The sequence below is a fragment of the Lampetra planeri genome, unplaced genomic scaffold (genome assembly GCF_965212315.1).
Source record: "Lampetra planeri unplaced genomic scaffold, kcLamPlan1.2.h2 scaffold_143, whole genome shotgun sequence".
NCBI classification, from domain to species: domain Eukaryota; kingdom Metazoa; phylum Chordata; class Hyperoartia; order Petromyzontiformes; family Petromyzontidae; genus Lampetra; species Lampetra planeri.
The window spans coordinates 94322-119462 of NW_027614152.1; the positions used below are offsets into that span (position 1 = coordinate 94322).

The following is a 25141-nucleotide window of genomic DNA, read 5'->3' on the forward strand; positions in this document are numbered from 1 at the left end:
GGATCCCTCGCACGAACACGCCCTCCATCAGCTCGTGCGGTTGACGGAGGTCTCGAAGCAAGGAGCAAGGAGGAAGGAGGAAGGGAAAAAAAAACAACACAGGAGCTTTAAACCACACACACACACAAAAACAATTAGATAATACAACACACACACATATACACACACATATACATACGAATAATTGGTTTTGTTTCAGAAGAAGATCGATGACAATTCGAATTTAGAGCGAAAGGAACAATGCATCTGCCGGTGGTGTTGGTGGCGGTGTTGGCGCTGCAAATCGGTGAGTTTCAGGGTCCGACCTCTTGGAACAATCGGATGAGTCTTTGTGTGGGTCTCTGTGGGTTTCTGTGGGTTTCTGTGGGTCTCTGTGGGCCTTTTTGGGTTTCTCTGGGTCTCTGTGAGTTTATGTGGGTCTCTGTGGGTTTCTGTGGGTCTCCGTGGGTTTATGTGGGTCTCTGTGGGTCTATGAGTCTCTATGGGTCTCTGTGGGTCTCTGTGGTTATATGAGTCACTATGGGTCTCTGTGGTTCAATTATTCTCTGTGGGTCTCTGTGAGTCTCTGTGGTTCTATGGGTTTCTGTGGTTCAATTATTCTTTGTGGGTCTCTGTGAGTCTCTGTGGTTCTATGGGTTTCTGTGGTTCAATTATTCTTTGTGGGTCTCTGTGAGTCTCTGTGGTTCTATGGGTTTCTGTGGTTCAATTATTCTCTGTGGGTCTCTGTGAGTCTCTGTGGTTCTATGGGTTTCTGTGGTTCAATTATTCTTTGTGGGTCTCTGTGAGTCTCTGTGGTTCTATGGGTTTCTGTGGTTCAATTATTCTCTGTGGGTCTCTGTGAGTCTCTGTGGTTCTATGGGTTTCTGTGGTTCAATTATTCTCTGTGGGTCTCTGTGAGTCTCTGTGGTTCTATGGGTTTCTGTGGTTCAATTATTCTTTGTGGGTCTCTGTGAGTCTCTGTGGTTCTATGGGTTTCTGTGGTTCAATTATTCTCTGTGGGTCTCTGTGAGTCTCTGTGGTTCTATGGGTTTCTGTGGTTCAATTATTCTTTGTGGGTCTCTGTGAGTCTCTGTGGTTCTATGGGTTTCTGTGGTTCAATTATTCTCTGTGGGTCTCTGTGAGTCTCTGTGGTTCTATGGGTTTCTGTGGTTCAATTATTCTCTGTGGGTCTATGTGAGTCTCTGTGGTTCTATGGGTTTCTGTGGTTCAATTATTCTCTGTGGGTCTCTGTGAGTCTCTGTGGTTCTATGGGTTTCTGTGGTTCAATTATTCTCTGTGGGTCTATGTGAGTCTCTGTGGTTCTATGGGTTTCTGTGGTTCAATTATTCTCTGTGGGTCTATGTGAGTCTCTGTGGTTCTATGGGTTTCTGTGGTTCAATTATTCTCTGTGGGTCTATGTGAGTCTCTGTGGTTCTATGGGTTTCTGTGGTTCAATTATTCTCTGTGGGTCTATGTGAGTCTCTGTGGTTCTATGGGTTTCTGTGGTTCAATTATTCTCTGTGGGTCTATGTGAGTCTCTGTGGTTCTATGGGTTTCTGTGGTTCAATTATTCTCTGTGGGTCTCTGTGAGTCTCTGTGGTTCTATGGGTTTCTGTGGTTCAATTATTCTCTGTGGGTCTATGTGAGTCTCTGTGGTTCTATGGGTTTCTGTGGTTCAATTATTCTCTGTGGGTCTCTGTGAGTCTCTGTGGTTCTATGGGTTTCTGTGGTTCAATTATTCTCTGTGGGTCTATGTGAGTCTCTGTGGTTCTATGGGTTTCTGTGGTTCAATTATTCTCTGTGGGTCTATGTGAGTCTCTGTGGTTCTATGGGTTTCTGTGGTTCAATTATTCTCTGTGGGTCTCTGTGAGTCTCTGTGGTTCTATGGGTTTCTGTGGTTCAATTATTCTCTGTGGGTCTATGTGAGTCTCTGTGGTTCTATGGGTTTCTGTGGTTCAATTATTCTCTGTGGGTCTCTGTGAGTCTCTGTGGTTCTATGGGTTTCTGTGGTTCAATTATTCTCTGTGGGTCTATGTGAGTCTCTGTGGTTCTATGGGTTTCTGTGGTTCAATTATTCTCTGTGGGTCTATGTGAGTCTCTGTGGTTCTATGGGTTTCTGTGGTTCAATTATTCTCTGTGGGTCTATGTGAGTCTCTGTGGTTCTATGGGTTTCTGTGGTTCAATTATTCTCTGTGGGTCTATGTGAGTCTCTGTGGTTCTATGGGTTTCTGTGGTTCAATTATTCTCTGTGGGTCTATGTGAGTCTCTGTGGTTCTATGGGTTTCTGTGGTTCAATTATTCTCTGTGGGTCTATGTGAGTCTCTGTGGTTCTATGGGTTTCTGTGGTTCAATTATTCTCTGTGGGTCTATGTGAGTCTCTGTGGTTCTATGGGTTTCTGTGGTTCAATTATTCTCTGTGGGTCTATGTGAGTCTCTGTGGTTCTATGGGTTTCTGTGGTTCAATTATTCTCTGTGGGTCTATGTGAGTCTCTGTGGTTCTATGGGTTTCTGTGGTTCAATTATTCTCTGTGGGTCTATGTGAGTCTCTGTGGTTCTATGGGTTTCTGTGGTTCAATTATTCTCTGTGGGTCTATGTGAGTCTCTGTGGTTCTATGGGTTTCTGTGGTTCAATTATTCTCTGTGGGTCTATGTGAGTCTCTGTGGTTCTATGGGTTTCTGTGGTTCAATTATTCTCTGTGGGTCTATGTGAGTCTCTGTGGTTCTATGGGTTTCTGTGGTTCAATTATTCTCTGTGGGTCTATGTGAGTCTCTGTGGTTCTATGGGTTTCTGTGGTTCAATTATTCTCTGTGGGTCTATGTGAGTCTCTGTGGTTCTATGGGTTTCTGTGGTTCAATTATTCTCTGTGGGTCTATGTGAGTCTCTGTGGTTCTATGGGTTTCTGTGGTTCAATTATTCTCTGTGGGTCTATGTGGGTCTCTGTGGTTCTATGGGTTTCTGTGGTTCAATTATTCTCTGTGGGTCTATGTGAGTCTCTGTGGTTCTATGGGTTTCTGTGGTTCAATTATTCTCTGTGGGTCTATGTGAGTCTCTGTGGTTCTATGGGTTTCTGTGGTTCAATTATTCTCTGTGGGTCTATGTGAGTCTCTGTGGTTCTATGGGTTTCTGTGGTTCAATTATTCTCTGTGGGTCTATGTGGGTCTCTGTGGTTCTATGGGTTTCTGTGGTTCAATTATTCTTTGTGGGTCTCTGTGAGTCTCTGTGGTTCTATGGGTTTCTGTGGTTCAATTATTCTTTGTGGGTCTCTGTGAGTCTCTGTGGTTCTATGGGTTTCTGTGGTTCAATTATTCTCTGTGGGTTTCTGTGGATCTCTGTGGGTTTCTGTGGGTCTCTGTGGGTCTATGAGTCTCTATGGGTCTCTGTGGTTCAATGGGTTTCTCTGGTTCAATTATTCTCTGTGGGTCTCTTAGGGTCTCTGTGGGTCCCTGTGCTCCCTTTGCCACTACAACGTACCTGCTAGTAAAACAACGTATAACCACTTCTACACTCCATCATTGTGTCCCTTTAAATCCTATCTCTGTCCCATAACTTCACCAGCACTCCTTCCAAACTTCATTCTGCTCTTTAAAATGTCGCATCTGCGAGCTGCTGCTATTCTTCCAAGGTTTGCCGCTTTTCATCCTTTCACAGAAAATACCTGTGCCAACTATTAATTATACTTTTCTTATTTCTGGGAGGTATTCAGCTTCACCCTGGCCCAAATGTAAAGAACTCATGTAATTACGTAGGTTTTTCTGGCAGCAAAGGTATTGGTGTCCTACACGTCGCCATCAGAGGGCTTGTAATTAACTTAAGTCAACTAACACTAGAAGTGGCAAATCTGGACCCAGATATTTTTTGCCTTACAGAAACATTTCTCACTCCTGCCGTCAATGACTTGCAGATTACGATTTACAACTATTACCTTTTTCAGCTTGACCGAGGGTCTAAAGGAGGTGGAATTGCCATCTATGTTCGTAGTAATATTACATTTTCATCAGCTCACTCCTTGTTGAAAAAATGTTGCCTGAAGATCTGGCTCTCAGAATCACTCTCCCTAATAATCAACACATATTGGTAGTGTGCTGCTATAGACCGCCTAGTTGTAAGGATGTTGAAGCTGGGACTGCACTGAGGGAGCTTCTTGGGCATCGCTAAAGGTGAAATAATTTGATTGGGTGATCTGAATTGGAATTGGCTAAACCCACCTATTTCAATTAATAAATGTCCCCACAAGACCCAACCTAAACAAATCCAGGACAGTCATCTCTGCTTGACGTCCTGTTGACTAATGCCCATCACAATTTCCCGCTTAACCTTCGTGATCACTCTTTCATATTTGGGGTGAGATCGTCAGCCAAACCCAAAGCCCCCCCCCCCCTAAATTGGTTGATAAGCACTCCATGAGACACTTCAGCATACAGGCATTTATTAATGATGTGCTTCACTCTGATATTGACAAGGTCTGCGATATTCCCAACCTGACTGCGGCTTGGGAGACCTTCAGGTACACACGTTTCTCAAAATTCTTGATTAACATACTCCATTGGTTAGATTTAAAATTAAATGCAACCGACCACCATGGTTTGATCCTTTGATTACTAAACTCATGAAAACTAGGAACAAGGCTTGGGTATGTGCTCAGAAAAGTAATTTGATCAAAGACTGGCTAAAATACAGGACTTTAAGGAATAGATGTGGCAAAAAAATACGGCATGCAAGAAATGCTAACTTTACCTCCACTCTCCTGGAATCACATGGCAATGCCAGGATCTTCTGGAAAACAATCAAATGTATCGAAAAGGCATCGAACACGGATAATCTGCCCATTGAGCTTAACCGAAATGGGGACTATTTTTCAGAGACCCAAAAAAAAGTCGACAATTTTAACCTTAAATTTTCTGAAGCTGGTGACCTTTTTCTATCAGAAAGAAAGAAAGAAACGGTTTTAATCGCCATGTAAGTTTGCACAAACAAGGAATTCACTATGGCGGGACGGTGCATACATTGAACAAGTAGGAATCTTAACTTATATAAAAGGTATACACTTTAACTATACTAACGTTACAAAGTATAAGTAATGCTAAAGGGCTAAAATCTATAAAATTATGAATAAGTAGACCTTATAAAATGCGAAATGTAAAATGTTAATTAACCGTATTAAACAATCTTAAAATACAAAAATACAAATAAAATTACACGTTGTAAGTATGGAAAGGTGTTATTATGTAGATAAAATGTTATAGTAAGTGTAACAGTCATTTTAAGTGTAAACGTCATTTTAAGCCCTTGGCCTTGTTGAGGAGGCCAACAGCGGATGGGAAAAAACTGTTTTTATGACGTGAGGTTTTGGTCTTGATGGACCGCAGCCTTCTGCCGGAGGGGAGTAGCTGGAACAGAGAGTGTCCAGGGTGCGAGGAATCGTCCGCAATCTTCCTCGCTCGCCTCAGGGTCCTCAAAGTGTGCAGGTCCTCAAGGGTTGGTAGATTACAGCCAATCACCTTCTCAGCAGTGCGGATGATGTATTGGGAGTCACCCCTGCTCATGCAATTTCCTACACCCCTGTCCATACATTACATGAATTTAGTTTCCAGCCTATGCACGAAAGTAATATTCTGAAACAACTGTGCTACCTCAAAGGGTCCTCCTCTACCGGAGAGGATACTATTCCCGTCTTTTATCTGCTAACTGTTGGTCACCTAATATACAAACTTATAGCCCGTATTTTCAACCTGTCCATCAAAGACCCAGCCAACGCAGCCTTGCCTGCCGGAGGTGCTCACCGATGGGACTTTGTCCAGATCTATCGAAGGATGGATCGTAGGCAGGCCAGCCTAAATGTTTCTAACCGGCGAAGCTTTTCCATTAGGGGGATCCACGTTTCGCAAGCGTAGAGAAGGGAGGGAATGACTGTGGCCGAGAAGACCCGAAGCTTCGTGCGGAGCGACAGACCAGGTAGCTTCCACACAGCATCACGCAACCGATGAAAATATATTGCCGCTCGATTGATTTGGAGTGAGACCTCTGCTGTTAAACGCGAGCCGGTCATGAGCACATTGCCCAGGTATGGGAAACTCTCCACTCTCTCCACAACTGCCCCATCACCGATTGGGAGTTGTGGGGGTGGGTTGCCCGATGGTACAAAATACCCAGGCAGGTGCTTCGTTTTGGTGGGGCTGATGGTAAGGCCCCACCTCTTAGCAGCACACTCCAGTTTCAGCAGCAGAGCCTCCAACTCCTCTTCTGAGTGAGCTGCAATTACCAGGTCGTCGGCATAAATAACGTGGAAAATAGGTACACACACAGGTACACACACAGGTACACACACAGGTACACACACAGGTACACACACAGAAACACAGAGGTACACACACAGGTATACACACACATGTGCACACACAGACAGTCACACACACACACATGTGCACACACAGACAGGGACAAACACAGAGGTACACACACAGACAGGTACACACACAGAGGTACACACACACATATACACACACAGCTACACACAGAGCTACACACACACACAGCTACATACACAGCTACACACACAGCTCCACACACAGCAATACACACGCAGCTACACACACGGCTACACACAGCTACACACACACAGTCTAGTTTTAGTGTGGGTCTCTGTGGGTCTGCATGGGTCTCTATGAATATGGGTTTCTGTGGGTCTGTATGGGTCTTTATGAGTATGGGTCTCTGTGGGTCTGCATGGGTCTCTATGAGTATGGGTCTTTGTGGGTCTGCATGGGTCTCTATGAGTATGGATCTCTGTGGGTCTACGGGTCTCTTTGGCTGTCATTTGTTGATGTCCAGGTCACACTTACTGAACAAAGAGCTCACAGCAAATCAGTGGGGCTTCATCTGGTAACAATAGGCGTAGTTTGGCGTGTTGGCTGGGTCATGTAGCCCGCATACCGACCCACCCCATGCCTAAACAGCTTTTGTTCGGCCGGATAAAGGGTGCAAAACGGGCGCGGCACGGCTAGAGAAGAGATGGAGTGATGTGGTACAGGAGGATGTGGAGCTGAGTGGACTTGCCGATGACTGGTACCAGCGGTGTCAGGATCGGCCTCTTTGGAGGAGGCTCGTGAAGGACGCTACTGGGCAGTTGGAGGCAGTCGCCCTCCATCAACAACGAATTGGGGAGGAACGACGCTCACAACAACGAGCATAGCGCCGGGTAGCTAAAGCACAGCAAGTTGGCACAGTAGTAGTCGTCTCAGTCAGTCGATCTTTGGCATCTGGGTCTGCCCTGTCACCTCCTGCCAGCTGGCATTCGACACTTAACGTGGCCTCAAAGTGCACATAGCCTGGCACAAGCGTCGTGGTGACATCACCGCCACTAAGTGGCGAATGGCGGTTGTTGATGAATGAGTGAGTGGCACGGGCAAGAGAAGAGATGGAGAGTCTGCGTCTCTCTCTCTCTCTCTGATTATCATCATCATGGTGGCTAGGAGATGTTAACTAACTCGCCTGGTCTACAGTAGGTTGTGGGTTCGATCCCGACCATGACGATACCTGCCGCTGCTGTATATTTGGAGTCTGCGTCTCTATATCACTCATCATCATCACGGTGGCTATGAGATTTTAAGTACCTCACCAGGTGTGCAGGAGGTCGTGCGTTCGATCTTGACCCTGACGATGCCTTCCGCTATGTATATTTGGAGTATGCGTGTCTCTCTCTGTCGGCGCGGTGAGATGTTTACTACCTCACCTGGTATACAGGAGGTTTCAGGGGTCCGATCCCGACCCTGACGATGACTGCCACTGTATATTTGGCGTCTGCGTCTGTCTTTCTCTCTCTCGCTGTGATGAGGCCACTCCGAGTTGAGACTGGAACGGGTGGCTCTGGCTAAGCTGCTGGCGCAGGCTTCCATGTGGACGGGGCGTGCGTGTAGCACGAAGTCCTCTACCTATGGGAAGTTTTCCTTCATCCAATATCAAAGCTGCGAAAAAATAAGATTGGGTTTTTATACATTTCTCTGGCCATGGCAAAACAAGAGGTGTGTTAAGATGTTCAAATGCCCAATAGGTGTGATACATTTTGCAAGGAGTGAAGTCTGCATTAACCACGCACACTTTAAGTGCTCATTTGTGCTCAAAGTGTTTTTTCGCTTTAATCGTTTTTTAGTTTTTGTAATTGCCGTGCAAAGCGAGGAATGTTTTTTTTTTATCGGTCGCCCTCATGGCCTCATTCTCAATCGCAAATGATAGCGGCTCAGCAAAGCGGCCACTGTGGTGAGGTGTTCACCTTATGCGTCAATAATTAACAACGCCTACTTCGAGAAAATAAAACCCCTCTAAAAGCGAACGACGCTTTTTATTTGTCGCTTCAAGAGTTTGTTTCTTCCCCTCCTACTTATCGACCACCATGAAGGGTGAGTTTTACTGTCGATCGCGTGGCCTTATTCTCAAAAGTTGACCTCTCTCGCTTGCCCTGATGTTGTCGTCACTGCTTGCAGGGAACGGAGCCGGGAGCAGTGTGGGACGTCAGCTCTTCGGCGCATTTATGCCGAACTACAGGCGGATGGTCGACACGCTTGTGGTGGACTTCGCCAGCTACAACAGCAGCGCTCAGGTCACCATCTCGGTCCCCGCGGAGAACTTCTCGCAATCCGTCCTCCTGCCTCCCTTCTCCGTCGGCAATGTATCCATCCCGGTAACGACAGAGATCACAGAGAACGGCATCGTCACCAACAAGGTCGTGTCCGTTCGTTCTGACAGTGACATCTCAGTGTGGGGCATGTCCAAACGACTTCAAACAACCGATGGATTCATGATGATCCCTGGGCAGGAGCTGGGAACAGAATATTACATAGTCGCTCCTGTGTCTGGTGTCTTAACCCGGAACGAATTTGCGATAGTCAGTCCCTACAACAACGTGACGGTGCAGATGATTTTGAGCGGAAATGTTACATTCAATGGCGTGACGTACTCTAATGATCTGAACATCACTCTACAAGAGAACCAGGTCGTGCAGTTCCAAGGATCTTCTCTGACTGGGACCAGGGTACTTTCGAGTCAATCTGTGGCTGTGTTTAGTGGAGATCGGTACATTGCTGTACATACTTATTACAATTTTGTGACAGAGCAGCTTTTGCCAGTATCGCAGTGGGGCTCCTCTTACCTGGTCTTCCCCGTGTCCATCAAGTCAACAAACGACAGCGTCATAATCACCTCGCCTACAAGCGCGAGCGTCAGTGTCAATGTCAGTGTCGCTGGGAATTTAGCAACCTACACGTTGACCAATTACGGTCTCATCAGCGTACCTGTATATGCAAACCAGACTTTGTCTATAAACTCATCTGTAAATGTAGGGGTCATGTACATATGCCAGGGTGGGTCTACAAATCTAGGGTATATCATGGACCCATTCCAGATGAGCATCATACCGACCAGCAAGTTCTCTAACAAGTACTTGTTTGCGACTCAACCAGATTTTATAAACATGTTGATCGTGATCGCCAAGGATGCAGACAAATGTGGGATCGTCTTGAACAACGGGACACTGTGCGATAAGATCCAGTGGGTCCGGACAAACGACCTCCAGTTCGTGGCCGGGGAGCTGAACCTGGGACTTGGGAATCAGCAGTTCCTGGTGGAACACGCGACTCAGCAGTTCGGGCTCTACCTCTACGGGGTGGCATCCTATGATTCATTTGGCTACGTCCTCAGCTACGGCAACCTAAGAGGTAACTTGTAACAAGATCAGCCAGACTTGTAGCATCGCAAATCTAACTTCGACTACTACGATTATTATTATTCACTAACATACATGGCGCCGTTACAACCCCCACCACCACCCTCACCACGCCCCTCCTCAATTGTGACCTCGCCCACATCTGATAGGCTTCCTGTTACCGCGGTGGAATGACGTCACAACGCCTTTGACATTACAGCCCCTCTCCCCCTGGTGGATGGGCTGAGTTTTTGCACAACTGAAGTTCTCCCTAATAGAAGTTATTTTGGCTAAAACCCACCACTACCCGACACAGCCAACTAGTAAGGGTTGTCACGGAAACAGAATATACCAATTCGTAACTAGTACAGCACACCGGTGTGTTGGAGAGCCAAGCCACAACATTTACAATATACGATTTAACCCAAAAAAACTCGATTGTGGATGATATTCGTCGCGAAAGCCCCCGTCTTAAAGCAACTGAAGTTGTGGGTTGGGCCGAGGCGGCGTCTGCTGTGACTCGTCCACTTGGCTTGAGTATTTAATTGAGAAACTGGAATGTGTTGCCAGCAGCTTCTCACATTTTGACCTCGCACAGAGACCCAGAGATGTACAGATACCCAGACTGATGAAGCTGGTTGTAATTACTGGCGAAACATCGAACTCCGATTGTAAACGTTGTGGATTTGCTCTCCGACATAGCGGTTAGTGGTGTACTAATATACTACATGATACACTACACTATACACTGCACTTTACGCTACACTATACACTACACTATACTATACATTGCACTATACACTACACTATACACTGCACTATACGCTACAATATACACGACACTATATACTGCACTATACACTACACTATACACTACACTATACACTAGTGCTGTATTAGTAACGAATTCGTACGTTCTGTCATGTGAAACTAAACCTCATTCCCCGCACGCTCGAACCTTTGACGGGTCTCACATTTTGCGCGCCTCAACTTCCGCGGCCCGGGGAGGGGGGGGGGGGGGTGGAGAGGTGTCGTGTACGTGAGCCGGCCCTTTTGCATGAACTCACGCGAGTTGACGCAAGGGGGCCGCATCGCAACGCCACGCTTACCGCGTTGCGCCCATGGAATTCCGCCGCCGCTTGCGCTCTTTCCGTGTCGGACGCAATTTGGTCGCTGGGAAACTGGCACGGGGTGGCTCTGCCTTGCTGATTATGCTGCTGTAGCCGGTGCAGGCTTATCCGTGGATAGGGCGTTCGTGTAACACGAAGTCCTCTACCTATGGGACCTTTTCGTTCGTGCTCGTATCAAAGCTACAGAAAAATAAGTTTGGGTTTTCATAATTTTTTCTGGCAATAGCAAAACACGAGGTGTTAAGATTTTCAAACGCCAAACAGATTATACATTTTGCAAGGCGTGAAGTCTCCATTAACCACGCACACTTTAAGCGCTCATTTGCGCTCAAAGTGTTTTTTGCTTTAAGCGGTTTTTTTTAATCCCCGCTTATTGCCGCGCAAAGTGAGGGATTGTTTTTTGTTTTAATAGGTCGCCCTCGTGGCCTCATTCTCAACCGCAAATGAAAGCGGCTCAGCGAAATGGCCACCGTGGCGATGTGTTCGCTTTATGCGTCAAGCGTTAACAACACCTACATAGAGAAAATAAAACCCCGCTAAAAGCAAACGATGCTTTAAGTTTGTCGCTTTAAGAGTTTATTTTTTCCCTCCTGTTTAACAAGCACCATGAAGGGTGATTTCTTTACTGTCGATCTCGTGGCCTTGTTCTCAAAAGTTTACCTCTCTTGCTTGTCCTGATGTTGTCGTCACTGCTTGCAGGGAACGGAGCCGGGAGCAGTGTGGGACGTCAGTTCTTCGGCGCATTTATGCAAAACTACGTGCAGGTAATCGACACGCTTGTGGTGGACTTCGCCAGCTACGACAGCAGCACTCAGGTCAACGTCTCGGTCCCCGCGGTGAACTTCTCGCAGGCCATCCTCCTGCCTCCCTTCTCCGTCGGCAATGTATCCATCCCGGTAACGGCAGAGATCGCAGAGAACGGCATCGTCACCAACAAGGTCGTGTCCGTTCGTTCTGACGGTGACATCTCAGTGTGGGGCATGTCCAAACGATCTGCAACTACCGATGGATTCATGATGATCCCTGAGCAGGAGTTGGGAACAGAATATTACGTAGTCGCTCCTGTGTCTGGTTCGTCAACGAACGAATTCGCGATCGTAAGTTCCTACAACAACGTGACGGTGCAAATGAGTTTGAGCAGCAATGTTATTTTCAACGGTGTAAGGTACTCCAACGAACTGAACATCACTCTACAAGAGAACCAGGTCGTGCAGTTCCAAGGATCAAATCTAACTGGGACGAGGGTACTTTCGAGCCAACCTGTGGCCGTGTTCAGTGGAGATCGGTGCATCGCTGTAAACACTTATTGCAATTTTGTGACAGAGCAGCTTTTGCCAGTATCGCAGTGGGGCTCCTCTTACCTGGTCTTCCCTGTGTCCATCAAGTCTACAGACGACAGCGTCATAATCACCTCGCCTACAAGCGAGAGCGTCAGTGTCAATGTCAGTGTCGCTGGGAATTTAACAACCTACACGTTGACCAATTACGGTCTCATCAGCGTACCTGTATATGCAAACCAGACTTTGTCTATAAACTCATCTGTAAATGTAGGGGTCATGTACATATGCCAGGGTGGTTCTACAACTCTAGGGCATTCCATGGACCCATTCCAGATGAACATCATACCGACCAGAAAGTTCTCTAACAAGTACCTGTTTGCGACTCAACCAGATTTTATAAACATGTTGATCGTGATCGCCAAGGATGCAGACAAATGTGGGATCGTCATGAACAACGGGACACTGTGCGATAAGATCCAGTGGGTCCGGACAAACGACCTCCAGTTCGTGGCCGGGGAGCTGAACCTGGGACTTGGGAATCAGCAGTTCCTGGTGGAACACGCGACTCAGCAGTTCGGGCTCTACCTCTACGGGGTGGCATCCTATGATTCATTTGGCTACGTCCTCAGCTACGGCAACCTAAGAGGTAACTAAATGCTGAGCATTTGTAACAAGATCAGCCAGACTTAGAGCATCGCTAATCTAACTTGTACTACTACTACTGTTATTATTCTACTAACATACACGACGCCATTACAACCCTCACCACCACCCTCGCGAACGCCCCTCCCCAACACATTTGATTGGCTTCCTATTACCGTGGTGTGGTGACGTCACAACGCCTGTGCCATTACAGCCCCTCCCCCTGGTGGATGGGCTGAGTCTGTGCACAACTGATGTTGTGGATTTAGCAGAGGCGACCCCCGCTGTGACTCGTCCACTTGGCTTGAGTATTTTATTGACAGCGGCTTCTCCCGTTTTGGCCTCACACGGAGACCCAGAGATGTACAGATACCCATGTACGTCCACAGAGACCAACGGACCAACAAAGAGACCCACAGATGTACAGACACCCATGGACTTCCACAGAGACCCACAGACTCCTACAGAAATCCACAGACTCCCACAGAGATCCAGGACCTACAACGAGACCTATAGATGTACAAATACCCATGGACTTCCACAGAGACCCACAGACTCCTTCCTCTTCCTCTTCATCCACGCGTTTGTCCTACTCCACGTGGGGGCGTTCCTCCGCTCTCGTTGCCAACCTTCTCCACGCCGCCCTGTTCCTGCGCCATCTCTCTTTCCGCTCCTTGGGTCACCACAATCCCATCGCACCACCACATCGCACTCACCACATCGCACCCACCACATCGCATCCACCACATCGCACCACCACATCGCACCCACCACATCGCACCACCACATCGCACCACCACATCGCATCCACCACATCGCACCCCCCACCAACCCCACCTCTTCTTCTGCCCTTCTTCCTCTCGATCCCCTTTCCATCAACTTGCATCGCTCGCCACCCTCTGACCCACGCGATGTTCCTGTCGTCTCTTCCGCACGACCGAACCACACCCAGAGCTCGTCCCTCTCTCCCTCTGTAGTGTAGTGTATAGTGTAGTGTATAGTAGTGTAGTGTATAGTGTAGTGTATAGTGTAGTGTATAGTGTAGTGTAGTGTATAGTGTAGTGTATAGTAGTGTAGTAGTATAGTGTATTGTAGTATCGTAGTGCATAGTGTATAGTAGTGTGGTGTATAGTAGTATAGTGTATAGTAGTATAGTAGTCTAGTGTATAGTAGTGTAGTGTATAGTAGTGTAGTGTATAGTAGTGTAGTGTTTAGTAGTGTGGTGTATAGTAGTATAGTAGTCTAGTGTATAGTAGTGTAGTGTATAGTAGTGTAGCATATAGTAATTTAGTGTATAGTAGTGTAGTGTATAGTGTAGCGTATAGTAGTGTAGTGTTTGGTAGTATAATGTATAGTAGTTTAGTGTATAGTAATTTAGTGTATAGTAGTTTAGTGTATAGTAGTGTAATAAAGGACTCTGTCAGGCGATGTAAGTCTCCGTTCGTCCTTTATTTGGGTTCTTCTCCTCCGCACCCCACTGGCCTCCTCCTCGGACCAGCGTCGTCTCTCACGTGCCCCGCGCACTCGCTTCCTCCTCAACTCCTCCACTCGTCCTTCACCCCGCTGGTCCTGACAAGGGACCAGCGTCTCCTCTTGCGTGCCACGCACGCCCTGCTAGCCCCTCCGCTAGCCCCGTGTGCCCCGCACACTCCGCTAGCCACCCCACTAGCCCCGTGTGCCCCGCACACTCTTCTCTCGCTCTCCACACCGCTGGCCGACGGTGTGCCAAGCCCCATCAGCCACGTGGCTGATGGCGCGGCGGCCACCCAACGTGGTCCCGCCTCTTCACTCCATCGACTGGCCCCGATCTCTTCCAGGCTCCCCTCTATAACCCCTCTCCCACGTGACCCTGACTCCTCCCTCCCGGATCGTCACATCCGGCCTTTCCATTTACGCCCGCATTACAGTAGTATAGTGTACAGTAGTATAGTGTATAGTAGTGTGGTGTATAGTAGTATAGTAGTATAGTGTATATTAGTGCAGCGTATAGCAGTATAGTGTATAGTAGTTTGGTGTATAGTAGTCTAGCAAATAGTATAGTGTATAGGAGTGTAGCTTATAGTAGTGTAGTGTATAGTAGTGTAGCGTATAGTTGTATAGTGTATAATAGTGTAGTGTATAGTCTATAGTAGTGTGGTGTATAGTAGTGTGGTGTATAGTAGTGTAGCGTATAGTAGTATAGTGTATAGTATTATAGTGTATAGTAGTGGAGCGTGTAGTGTATAATAGTGAAGTGTATAGTAGTGTAGTGTATAGTGTAGTGTATAGTAGTGTAGTGTATATTAGCATAGTGTATAGTAGTGTAGCGTATAGTAGTATAGTGTATAGTGTAGTGTATAGTAGTGTAGTGTATAGTGTAGTGGAAAGTAGTGAAGTGTATAGTGTATAGCAGAGATGTGTATAGAGTAGTGTATAGTAGTCTAGTGTATGGTAGTGAAGTGTTTATTGTAGTGTAGTGTATAGTAGTGTAGTGTATAGTAGTCTAGTGTATAGTAGTGAAGTGTATATTGTAGTGTAGTGTATAGTAGTGTAGTGTATAGTATAGTAGAGTAGTGTATAATTGAGTAGCGTATAGTAGTGTAGCGTATAGTAGTGTAGTGTATAATAGTGTAGTGTATAGTAGTGTAGTGTATAGTAGTGCAGTGTATAGTAGTGTAGTGTATAGTAGTTTAGTGTACAGCGAAGAATATAGTAATCTTTGGTGACTCTGATGCCTGCTTCAATAAATCTCTCGGCGATTTTGACGCCTCCGCCATTTTACGATACGTTCAGTGAAACTCCGTAACTAAAGAGTGTCCCGCGATGTTCTAGGCGTCGTCTGTCGCGTGAACCTCGCCGCCGCGAGCGGCACCATCCAGTTCGCCGATTTACTCGCGAGACCCAACGTCGGAGACTGCCTCTGGACCATCACCGGCGCCGTGGGGACGGCCGTGATCCTTCGCTTCCAGACGTTCAGGTAAGAGGGGGCGGGGGGGAGGGGGGGATAGGTGCACTCACTCTGGCCTCCAGGTTTACCCCCACGTCACGACCCGCTTCGGGCTATTAGAGTCCGCTATGCCGATGAGCACGGACGACCTTCGTACAACGGCGATGGAGGTTCAACGTACACGTGTGCTCATGCTAGAGGTTGTTTTTGGGGTTAGAGCGTGTAAGTACGAACGTCGGTTTCACACCTAGTAGGCTTCACTTGATACAGCAAATCTAATTTGAACTTTACCGAAAAAAAAAAACCTAAGAATACAAATATATATGGCCACCACTTTTTTTGGTGGCGGACATCTTTGATTTCGGTGGACATCTTTTATTCCAGAGGCCATCTTTTATTCGTAATGTCACTAACGTTTTGTGGTTTTGAAGCGTTCGCGGCCGTAACGAGAGCTCTGCTCAACGTAAGAATAGGTTTTACCCTTTCTGGCAATATAACAATTGCGTTAAGATGTTAAAACACCAAACAGAAACCTTTTGCAAGGAATCATGTCACTGCATTAGCCACGTATACTTTGTGGTGAACATGCAAACTAAAACATGCTTTGGTAGTATATGATGATGCATTGTCTTTGAAACTGATTGGTCCACAACACCAGAGACATCTTTCTTTAGAGCCTAGTCTCAAACGGCGCCAGACCAGAAGACAACGCCAAAAGGCGACCAGCGCCGGGACAATGCCACCGTTGGGGCGTATCACAGCAGCAGCTCTCTGCTGTCTGTGTGCGTGAAGTCTGCAGACAGACGCCGAGGTCGTCTACGTCTACGACGGGCCGTCCGTGGACTCGCCGCTCCTGGGCAAGTACGACCGCGATGGCGTCCCTGCTCCCATCATCTCGTCCTCCAACACCTTGTCGATAAGGGCCACGTACGACACGAGGGGAATCGCCGGCAACTTCAGCGCGTTTTACAGGGGTGAGTTTTTTTGTCTGTTTGCCGGTTTGTGTGTGTGTCTGTCTGTTTGTTTGTCTGTTTGTTTATACTCTTTGGTTTAATCGGTAAAGTCACGTAGGTAAAAAATTTAATTCAATTAATGAAAACAACTCAATTAAATCACGACGTTTCGGGCGCAACACAAGCGTCCTTTTTCAGGCGGAGACAACGAAGCGAAAGCGCACCGCTTAAGTGTGTCTTTACCGAAAAAACAAAAGAGTATGAATCCTTGCAGTCACGAAAGCTTCAAATCTAGAATGTCTGCCTGTTTGTTTGTCTTGCTGCGATAACGCGGTGAGCCCCTCGCTTGACGCGTTGAGCGCTCCCACGTGGCGGCGAGACTCCGGCGAGACTCGCAAAAGGGCCGAGGCTCCCACCGAGCTCGAGGTTTTAAAGTCTTGTGATCCTCCATTAACGTGCTAATCTCTCACAGGAACATGGCCACCTCAGGATCTTACATTAACTTGCTGGTTTTTCTGGGCAGCCCTTTGATTGGTGGGCAAAACCACCACCGTCGCAGTCACTGCCCACCACTCACATTAACATTGGCTGCTGACATTTGGGCAACGCCCATTTCAAACCTTTATGAACAGATTACCTTTAGAAGCTAACCCTTCTTCTTGATGACTTGCGTTGCAATCGAAACGTCGTGGTTTTTTCTTATTTTTTGTTATTTTCTTTGCACCTTACTCTTTGGTTCTTTCGGTAAAGTCACGTAGGTATAAAATAAAATGAACACATCACGCTTCCCCACCTGATGACGGATGCTTGTGTTGCACCAGAAACGTCGTGATTTATTTTCTTTTTCTACCCACGTGACTTTACCGAAAGAACCAAAGAGTGTGGATTCCTGCAGTCACGAAAGCTTCAAATCAAGATTCTTTGAACCTATCTACGTGACTTTACCGAAAGACACAAAAAATACAGCATCTATATATTCACGCGATCTAACCCCCCACCCCCCCCCACAAATAAAACCTGGATCACGGAAGTATGAATGCGTCGTAACCCTCCACCACCACCACCTCTTCCTGATGACGAGACGTCGTAGTTTTTTTAATTCTTTTGTAATTTTTTGGTTATTTTCTTTGAACCTATCTATGTGACTTTACCGTAAGACACAAAGGATACAGCATCTACATATTCACGCGATCTCACCCTCCACCACCACCACCACCAGTGGGGTCACCGTGCAGGGAGACGCTCGTCGGAAGCCAGGGATCGCTGTCGTCGTCCAACTTCTCCGCGGCCGGCGAGAGGAGCGCCCTGTGCCGATGGACCGTCCAGGTGGACCCCAGATACGAGGTCAAGCTGAGGTTCCAGCAGTTCAAGTGAGATCTCGATTGGGGAGGGGCGGGGGGGGGAGTCCGCTGTTTGCGCTCCACGTTCCAGAGGCCACGGCTTCTTTTGCTTTGGTCAACGGTACACGTAGGGCGGTGTTAGACGTTCGGCAGGCGCTACACGCAGTACACGACTACGCTACATTATACACTACACGCAGATATACGCCACAGTACGTGTGTGTGTACCTGTGTGTGTGTGTGTACCTGTGTGTACTATATACTATACACGGCCTTGCTATACACTACACTATACACGACTATGCACTTCTATACGTGCAACACTACACATGCGTAGTGTAGCACATGCTACACTACACATACTCGTACGTGCTACACTACACACTACACGTGCTCTTACATGCTACACTACACTCCCTCACTCTGCCACCGCCGCAGTTTGTCTTCTGACCCCGACTGCGCGGACGAGTCGTTGACCGTCTACGACGACAACGGCGACTCGCTGGGCGCGTTCTGCGGCGGCGTTGTGAGACCGCCCGGCTTGCGCTCGTCCTCCAACAGACTCCACCTCGTGCTCGACTCTCTTCGGGGGCTTCAAGGTGAGGCCACGGGGGGGGGGGGGGGAGTCCACCCTGTTCTCCTTCTCCTCTGCGAGGGAGCGGGGGTGGTGGGGTGGGACAGACAGGTTCAACTAAATAGACGACAACAACGATCACAACAACAACACTAATGACGTTAGGGAGGTTGTCGTCTGTCCCTCGGGAGGAGTGAGGCGACCTCCACAACAGCCGAGGGGCTTTGTGAGACTTGATTCGTGTCCTTCATGAGGGCAGTCGCACGTCTGTGATGACGACCAGACACGCGTCACCCTCATCGCCCTCCATGTCTTACTCAGCGTCAGAAATCTCACACAAATCTTACGCAGTGTCACAAATCTTGCACAAATCTTACTCAGCATCACAAATCTCACACAAATCTTACTCAGCGTCACAAATCTCACACAAATCTTACTCAGCATCACAAAACTTACACAAATACTTCCCAGAGTCACAAATCTTACACAAATCTTACTGAGCATCACAAACCTTACACAAATTTAACACAAATCTTACTCAGCATCACAAATCTTACACAAATCTTACTCAGCGCCCCCCCCCCTCCCACGCTTCGCACCGCTATCAAAACTTCCCCGAAACTGGCACCTCGAGTTTGTTAAAGGAAGTTAACTAACTTTGCTTGTTTGTTTGTCATTGTTGTTGTTGTTTATTACACAGGCGACGGAGTCGTCGTGAACTTTGAAACGATTAATCCGATGAAGGTCTCGAAAAGTGAGTACGGCGCAACAGCGGCGAGTGCACCTCACTTGAACACAAAGCCGCGTTCCTCGACACGTTTCAGCTATGAAACTAGATTCGAAGCTTTCGCGACTGCAGGAATGACTCTTTGGTTCTGTCGGTGAAGTGACGTCGAAAGAAATAAAATAAAATAATAATAGAATACGACGTTTCGATTGCAACACGAGCAACCATCATCAGGTACAAATGAATGAGAAAACAAACATGGTAAACTTGGAAATATAATGCGAAGAAGAATGTATCAGCTGTGTTTTATTTGTAGCACGTCAGGCCCCAATGAGGTATGCTACGTGGCTGTTGTTCTGAGAGAGATCTGACCGTCACAAATGATAGAAGGTGAACAATGTTGCTGATATCATCATCACCATAGCGTGTACATTCATACACATAAAGGCCCATAGAAACCCACAGAGACCCACACAGACCCACAAAGACCCATAGAGACCCATAGAGACCCACAAAGACCCATAGAGACCCACAGAGACCCACAGAGACCCATAGAGACCCACAGCACCAGCAGGCATCGTCAGGGTCGGGATCGTACCGATGACGTGATTTCACTTCGATCTTTGCCGAATCGTTTTGATGACGCGCTGACGTAATGACGCACTTCGTCAGAACGGGAGAGGGACAAATTATAATGAAAGCGGACGGGATCGTGACCCTCCCGTTTCAACAGACGGGTGTGCAGAGCTCCACGCGTTAAAAACACCCACCCACCCATCAACCCCACTCACTCACTCACTCACCCTCTCACATACCCATCCACAGACCCCACCCACCAACCCCACCTACTCACCCACTCACATACCGACCCACTCACTCACCTACCCACTCACAAACCCACCCACCCACTCACCCACTCACATACCCACCCACCCCACCCACCTACTCACAAACCCTCCCACTCACATACCCACCCACCTCACCCATCCAATCACCCACTCACATACCCACCCACCAACCCCACCCACTCACAAACCAACCCACTCACATACCCACCCACCCCACCCACTCACCCACTCACATACCCACCCACCAACCCCACCTACTCACAAACACACCCACTCACATACCCACCCACCCCACCCAACCACTCACCCACCCACATACCCACCCACCCACCCACATACCCTCCCACCCACCCACATACCCTCCCACCCACATACCCACCCATCTACCCACTCATCCACTCACACCCACTCACATACTCCACCCACCTACCAACCCCACTCACCACACCCACCCACCGCACCCCTCCTGTCGACGCGGTCTCCGCCACCCTCCCGCAAGGCTGCGGCGTCGCCAACGCGTCCGTCCTGAGCGCCTGGCCCTGGCAGGTGACCGTCACGAGGCAGACGGACCAGCTGCAGTGCCTCGGCTCCCTCCTGTCCAACTCGTGGGTGGTGACCGCGGCGAGCTGCCTGCTGGAGAGGTCAGCCCCTGGGCCTCAACACGGAGGCCCCCAGAGTTGTTGTCACCTAGCGGCCACCTCGAGTTCGGGATTTCGCGAGTTTTCCCACCATATTGGCGAGTTACTAAATACGTTCATTAATCCCTTGCTAAGTATCCCACTTCTGAATTCGCGAGTTACTAAATGTGTTCATTAATCCCTCGCTAAATGTCCCACTTCTGAATTTTCGAGTTACTAAATGCGTTCATTAATCTTCTTGGTTCTTTCGGTAAAGTCACGTAGAAGGGAAGTAATATAATAATAAAAATAAACATAATAAAATAAAATAATTCTCACGACGTTTCGGCTACAACGCAAGCAGCCGTCTTCAGGTGAAGAATGAGACACTGCCAAGCTAGGAGCTTATATATAAGCTGGGTTGGAGGTGGAAGAAGAGCGCCTTAACAAAAAGAATGTGTATATCAAGAGGAATTTAGCATATTCATGGGAAATGCGTCGGAGGTGGGCGGGGGGGTTTCAAAGTCATATTATGCCCATGCATTATGCAGGATCAGCAGCACCAAGGGAGGGTGCAGGGAGTAGCATTAACAAAGGAAAGGAATGTTAATAGTATGTTGCTGCAGTTACTAAACAACCACGTAGAAAACTAAAGTATAAACTACATAAAAAACTAAAGTATAAATTGCATAGCATCATCAGTATACTTACTATACTCTACAATAAGCTGAGTTACTAACAACAAGTAATACATTACAATTCTACGTCGTAAAAATTATATAATATGCTTCCATCTAAACTTTATTCTCTTACATCACATGAGTATAGACCGTACTATATACTGCCATAGATAAACCCAACATTAAATTATATACTGTATTGCTATAAACCACCCTATACCTTATACATTTTAATATAACACTATGTATTATTCTACCCACCCTAATGTGTATCACACTGCTATATGTTTACTATACAATTACGATACTATATATTACTTTGTACATTGTATTAAGCATATAAATGTTATGCTATGGGGGGAAACTTGCAGCGGAGCAAAGAATCCATTCCCTGCTACGTGTCCCCCTTCTGAATTCTTGAGTTACTAATTTTGTTCATTAATAACTGGCTAAGTATTCCACTTCTGATTTCTCGAGTTACTAAATGTGTTCATGAATCCCTGGCTAAGTGTCCTACTTCTGAATTCTCGACTTACTAAATGTGTTTTTATTAATCCCTCGCTCTAGGCGCGCGCGTGTTCTGGATTTTGCGAGTTTCCCATATTCGCGAGTTACTGAATACGCGCACTAATTCCCTACTCATGAGCGTACATGCCAGACCACCAAACAACTTTCGCACTCGTGTACGTGTGTTTTTACACACACATGTACATGTGTGTGTATGTGTATGTATGTGTGTGTGTATGTACGTGTGTGTACGTGTGTACGTGTGTGTGTGTGCGTATGTGTATGTATGTGTGTGTATATACGTGTGTTTATGTACGTGTGTTTGTATGTGTGTGTACGTGTGTGTGTGTACGTGTGTGTGTGTGTGTACTTGTGTGTGTATGTGTGTGTTTGTGTGTGTGTGTACGTGTGTGTGTGTATGTACGTGTGTGTGTACGTGTGTGTGTGTACGTGTGTACGTGTGTGTGTATGTACATGTGTGTGTGTGTATGTGTGTGTGTGTGTACGTGTGTGTACGTGTGTATATGTGTGTGTGTGTGTACGCGTGTGTACGTCCGTTCAGTCCCGGCAACTACAGCTGGAACTGCACCACGGCCTCTGGCGAGCATCTGGACGTGACGGCCATCTTGGTCGACCCCAAGTTCTCCGCGGTGACCGGCGCCCACGACGTCGCCATGCTGCGGCTGGGCTGGCGGGCGACGTTGGGGCCGTCCGTGCAGGCGGTGTGCCTGCCCTCGCGACACGAGCAGAGCCCCTTGCTGGGACGCAGCTGCCAGGCGCTGGGCTTGCGGCGCAGCGACGGTGCGTAGTGTATAGTGTATAGCTAGTACGTTAGTGTACGTCATGTAGTGTGTAGTGTATAGCTAGTACGTTAGTGTACGTCATGTAGTGTGTAGTGTATAGCTAGTACGTTAGTGTACGTCATGTAGTGTGTAGTGTATAGCTCGTACGTTATAATATGTACACGTAGTGTATAGTGTATATCTAAGGTACTGGAATACGTAATTTAGTGTTTGTGTGTGATAACATTAGCGACGATGCCGATGATGTCACGGCCTGTACGCCTATTACATCATCATCTACGCCTGTGACATCATCATCTAGGCCTGTGACATCATCATCTACGCCTGTGACATCATCATGTAGTCCTGTGACATCATCGTTACTCCCCACCCCCAACGCCCCACCCCCCAGGATCTGTGTCGGCCCGCGCCGCTGAGGGCAACGTGCGGCTGGTGAACGAGTCGCTGTGCACGCAGGCGTGGGGCAACTTCACGCACCGCACGAAGATGTGTGCCGCCAAGCGTCAGGGTTGGGCCAGTAGCTGCCAGGTGATGCAACGCTACACTATACACTACACTATACACTAAACTATACACTACACAACACACTACACTACACTATACACTACACTACACACTACACTACTACACTATACACTAATACACTATACACTACACTATACACTACACTATACATTACACTATACACTACACTATGCACTACTCTATACACTACTACACTATACACTACTACACTGAACACTACTACACTATACACTACTACACTACACAATACACTACACTATATTATACACTACACTATACATACAGACACACGCACACACAATGGGTGTCCCACCTGGATGCTTGAAACATCATCAAAGTCCAATCCACCATCCGCCTTTCCGCCTTCCCCAGCTGGGCCAGGGCGGTGGCGTCTTCTGCCTGGGCACGGACAGGAGGTGGTACCTGACGGGCATCGACAGCCGCCGTGCCGACTGCGCAAACGCCACCCAGCCGGCCGCCTACGGGCGCGTGTGGAAATCCCTCGCCTGGATCGAGGGGAACCTCCCTTACTGATGACGGGGACGCGCCTCTGGCTCTGCTCCCAGCCAGATAGCCATATAACCAGATAGCCAGCTAGCCAGATAGCTGGTTAGGCAGCTAGCCAGCCGGGCAGGCAGATAGCCAGATATCCAGACAGCAAGCTAGGAAGATACCTACCTAGCTATCTATCTAGCCAGATAGCCAGCCCACCAGCTAGCCAGCCTGCCAGTAAGCTGTCCAACCAGATAGTCAGTCAGCTAGCCAGAGAGCCACTCAGCTAACTATCTAGCCAGATAGCAAGTCAGCTAAATAGCAAGCCAGCCAGCTACAATATCGAGATAGCAAGCCCATGAGCTGGCTAGCCAGATAGACGGCTAACAAGCCACCCAGCCAGCTAGATTGATAGATAGCCACCCAGCCAGATAGATTGATAGATAGCCAGCCAGCCAGATAGATCTATAGCTTGCCAGCCTGCTAACTATCTAGCCAGATAGCCAGGCAGCTAGCCAGCCAGCTAGATGTTAATCAGATAGTCAGCAAGCCACCCAGCCAGTTTGCTATCCAACCAGATAGCCAGCCAGCTAGATCGCCAACTCGCCGGCGAGCCAGTTAGCTAGCCAGCTAAATAGATAACTAGTTAGCTAGCTAACCAGTTCGCTATCTAGCCAGATAGGCAACTGGCCAGCTAGCCAGCCCAGCCAGCCCAGCCAGCTTCCTAGCCAGCTACCTAGCCAGATAGCCAGTCAGCTAGCGAGCGAGCCAGATATCCAGCCAATCAGCCAGCTAACCAGATAGCCAGCTAACCAGATAGTCAGCCAATCAGCCAGCTAACCAGATATCCAGCAAGCCAGCCAGCTACCTAGCTCGATAGACAGCCAGCCAGACAGCTAAATAGCCAGCCAACTAGAGAACCAGCCAGCCGGCTAGATGGTCAGATAGCTACGACCAGGCCTACAGCTACCGCTATCGCTGTCGCTCTTGGGAAGAGAGAATTAAGGAAGGAATGACCACGAATGAAACGTATTTTTTGCTTTCAGTTACCATTTTACTATTTTTTTTATAATATATATCATGTCAGTATATATAGAATATATTATAAATCTTCTTCTTTGCCTTAAAGGGAAACGTTTTGTGGCTCGAGTTAAATCTCCGATTTCCGTTCGATTCTTTGTGCTTCCATCTTGGATGTTGTGGCACGGACGTCACTGACGTCACACACGAGCGGTGACGCTCACTGACGTCACGCACGAGCGGTGACGCTCACTGACGTCACGGATGACGGTGACATTCACGGTGTTGGTGATTTGTGTGGGGTGGTTTTTTCGCGGTGTCAATTTTGTGTCCAATTTGTTGTTGTTGTTGTTTTTATTTTGGCGACACGACAATAAATGATTGCGGATTTTGGTGACGGACA

The 25141-nt window shown here is 47.7% G+C and overlaps 1 protein-coding gene across 1 annotated transcript; it reads left to right on the forward strand.

The window, feature by feature from the left end:
* Positions 1 to 25141, forward strand: LOC144739322 (uncharacterized). Its single transcript, XM_078622283.1, has 12 exons — positions 1 to 286; positions 8458 to 9687; positions 11504 to 12730; positions 15538 to 15682; positions 16445 to 16626; positions 17825 to 17975; positions 18384 to 18544; positions 19220 to 19273; positions 20594 to 20735; positions 22461 to 22699; positions 23093 to 23229; positions 23599 to 25141. The coding sequence occupies exons 1-12, from the start codon at positions 241 to 243 to the stop codon at positions 23758 to 23760; spliced, it is 3876 nt and encodes a 1291-aa protein (XP_078478409.1). The 5' UTR covers positions 1 to 240; the 3' UTR covers positions 23761 to 25141.

Excerpts from the sequence above, each read along its gene's own strand:
- LOC144739322 (XM_078622283.1), top strand. The coding sequence starts at position 241 with ATGCATCTGCCGGTGGTGTTGGTGGCGGTGTTGGCGCTGCAAATCG. Across the intron at positions 12,731-15,537 it reads CAGCTACGGCAACCTAAGAG|GCGTCGTCTGTCGCGTGAAC; the intron begins GTAACTAAATGC and ends GCGATGTTCTAG. Across the intron at positions 17,976-18,383 it reads CTGAGGTTCCAGCAGTTCAA|TTTGTCTTCTGACCCCGACT; the intron begins GTGAGATCTCGA and ends CCACCGCCGCAG.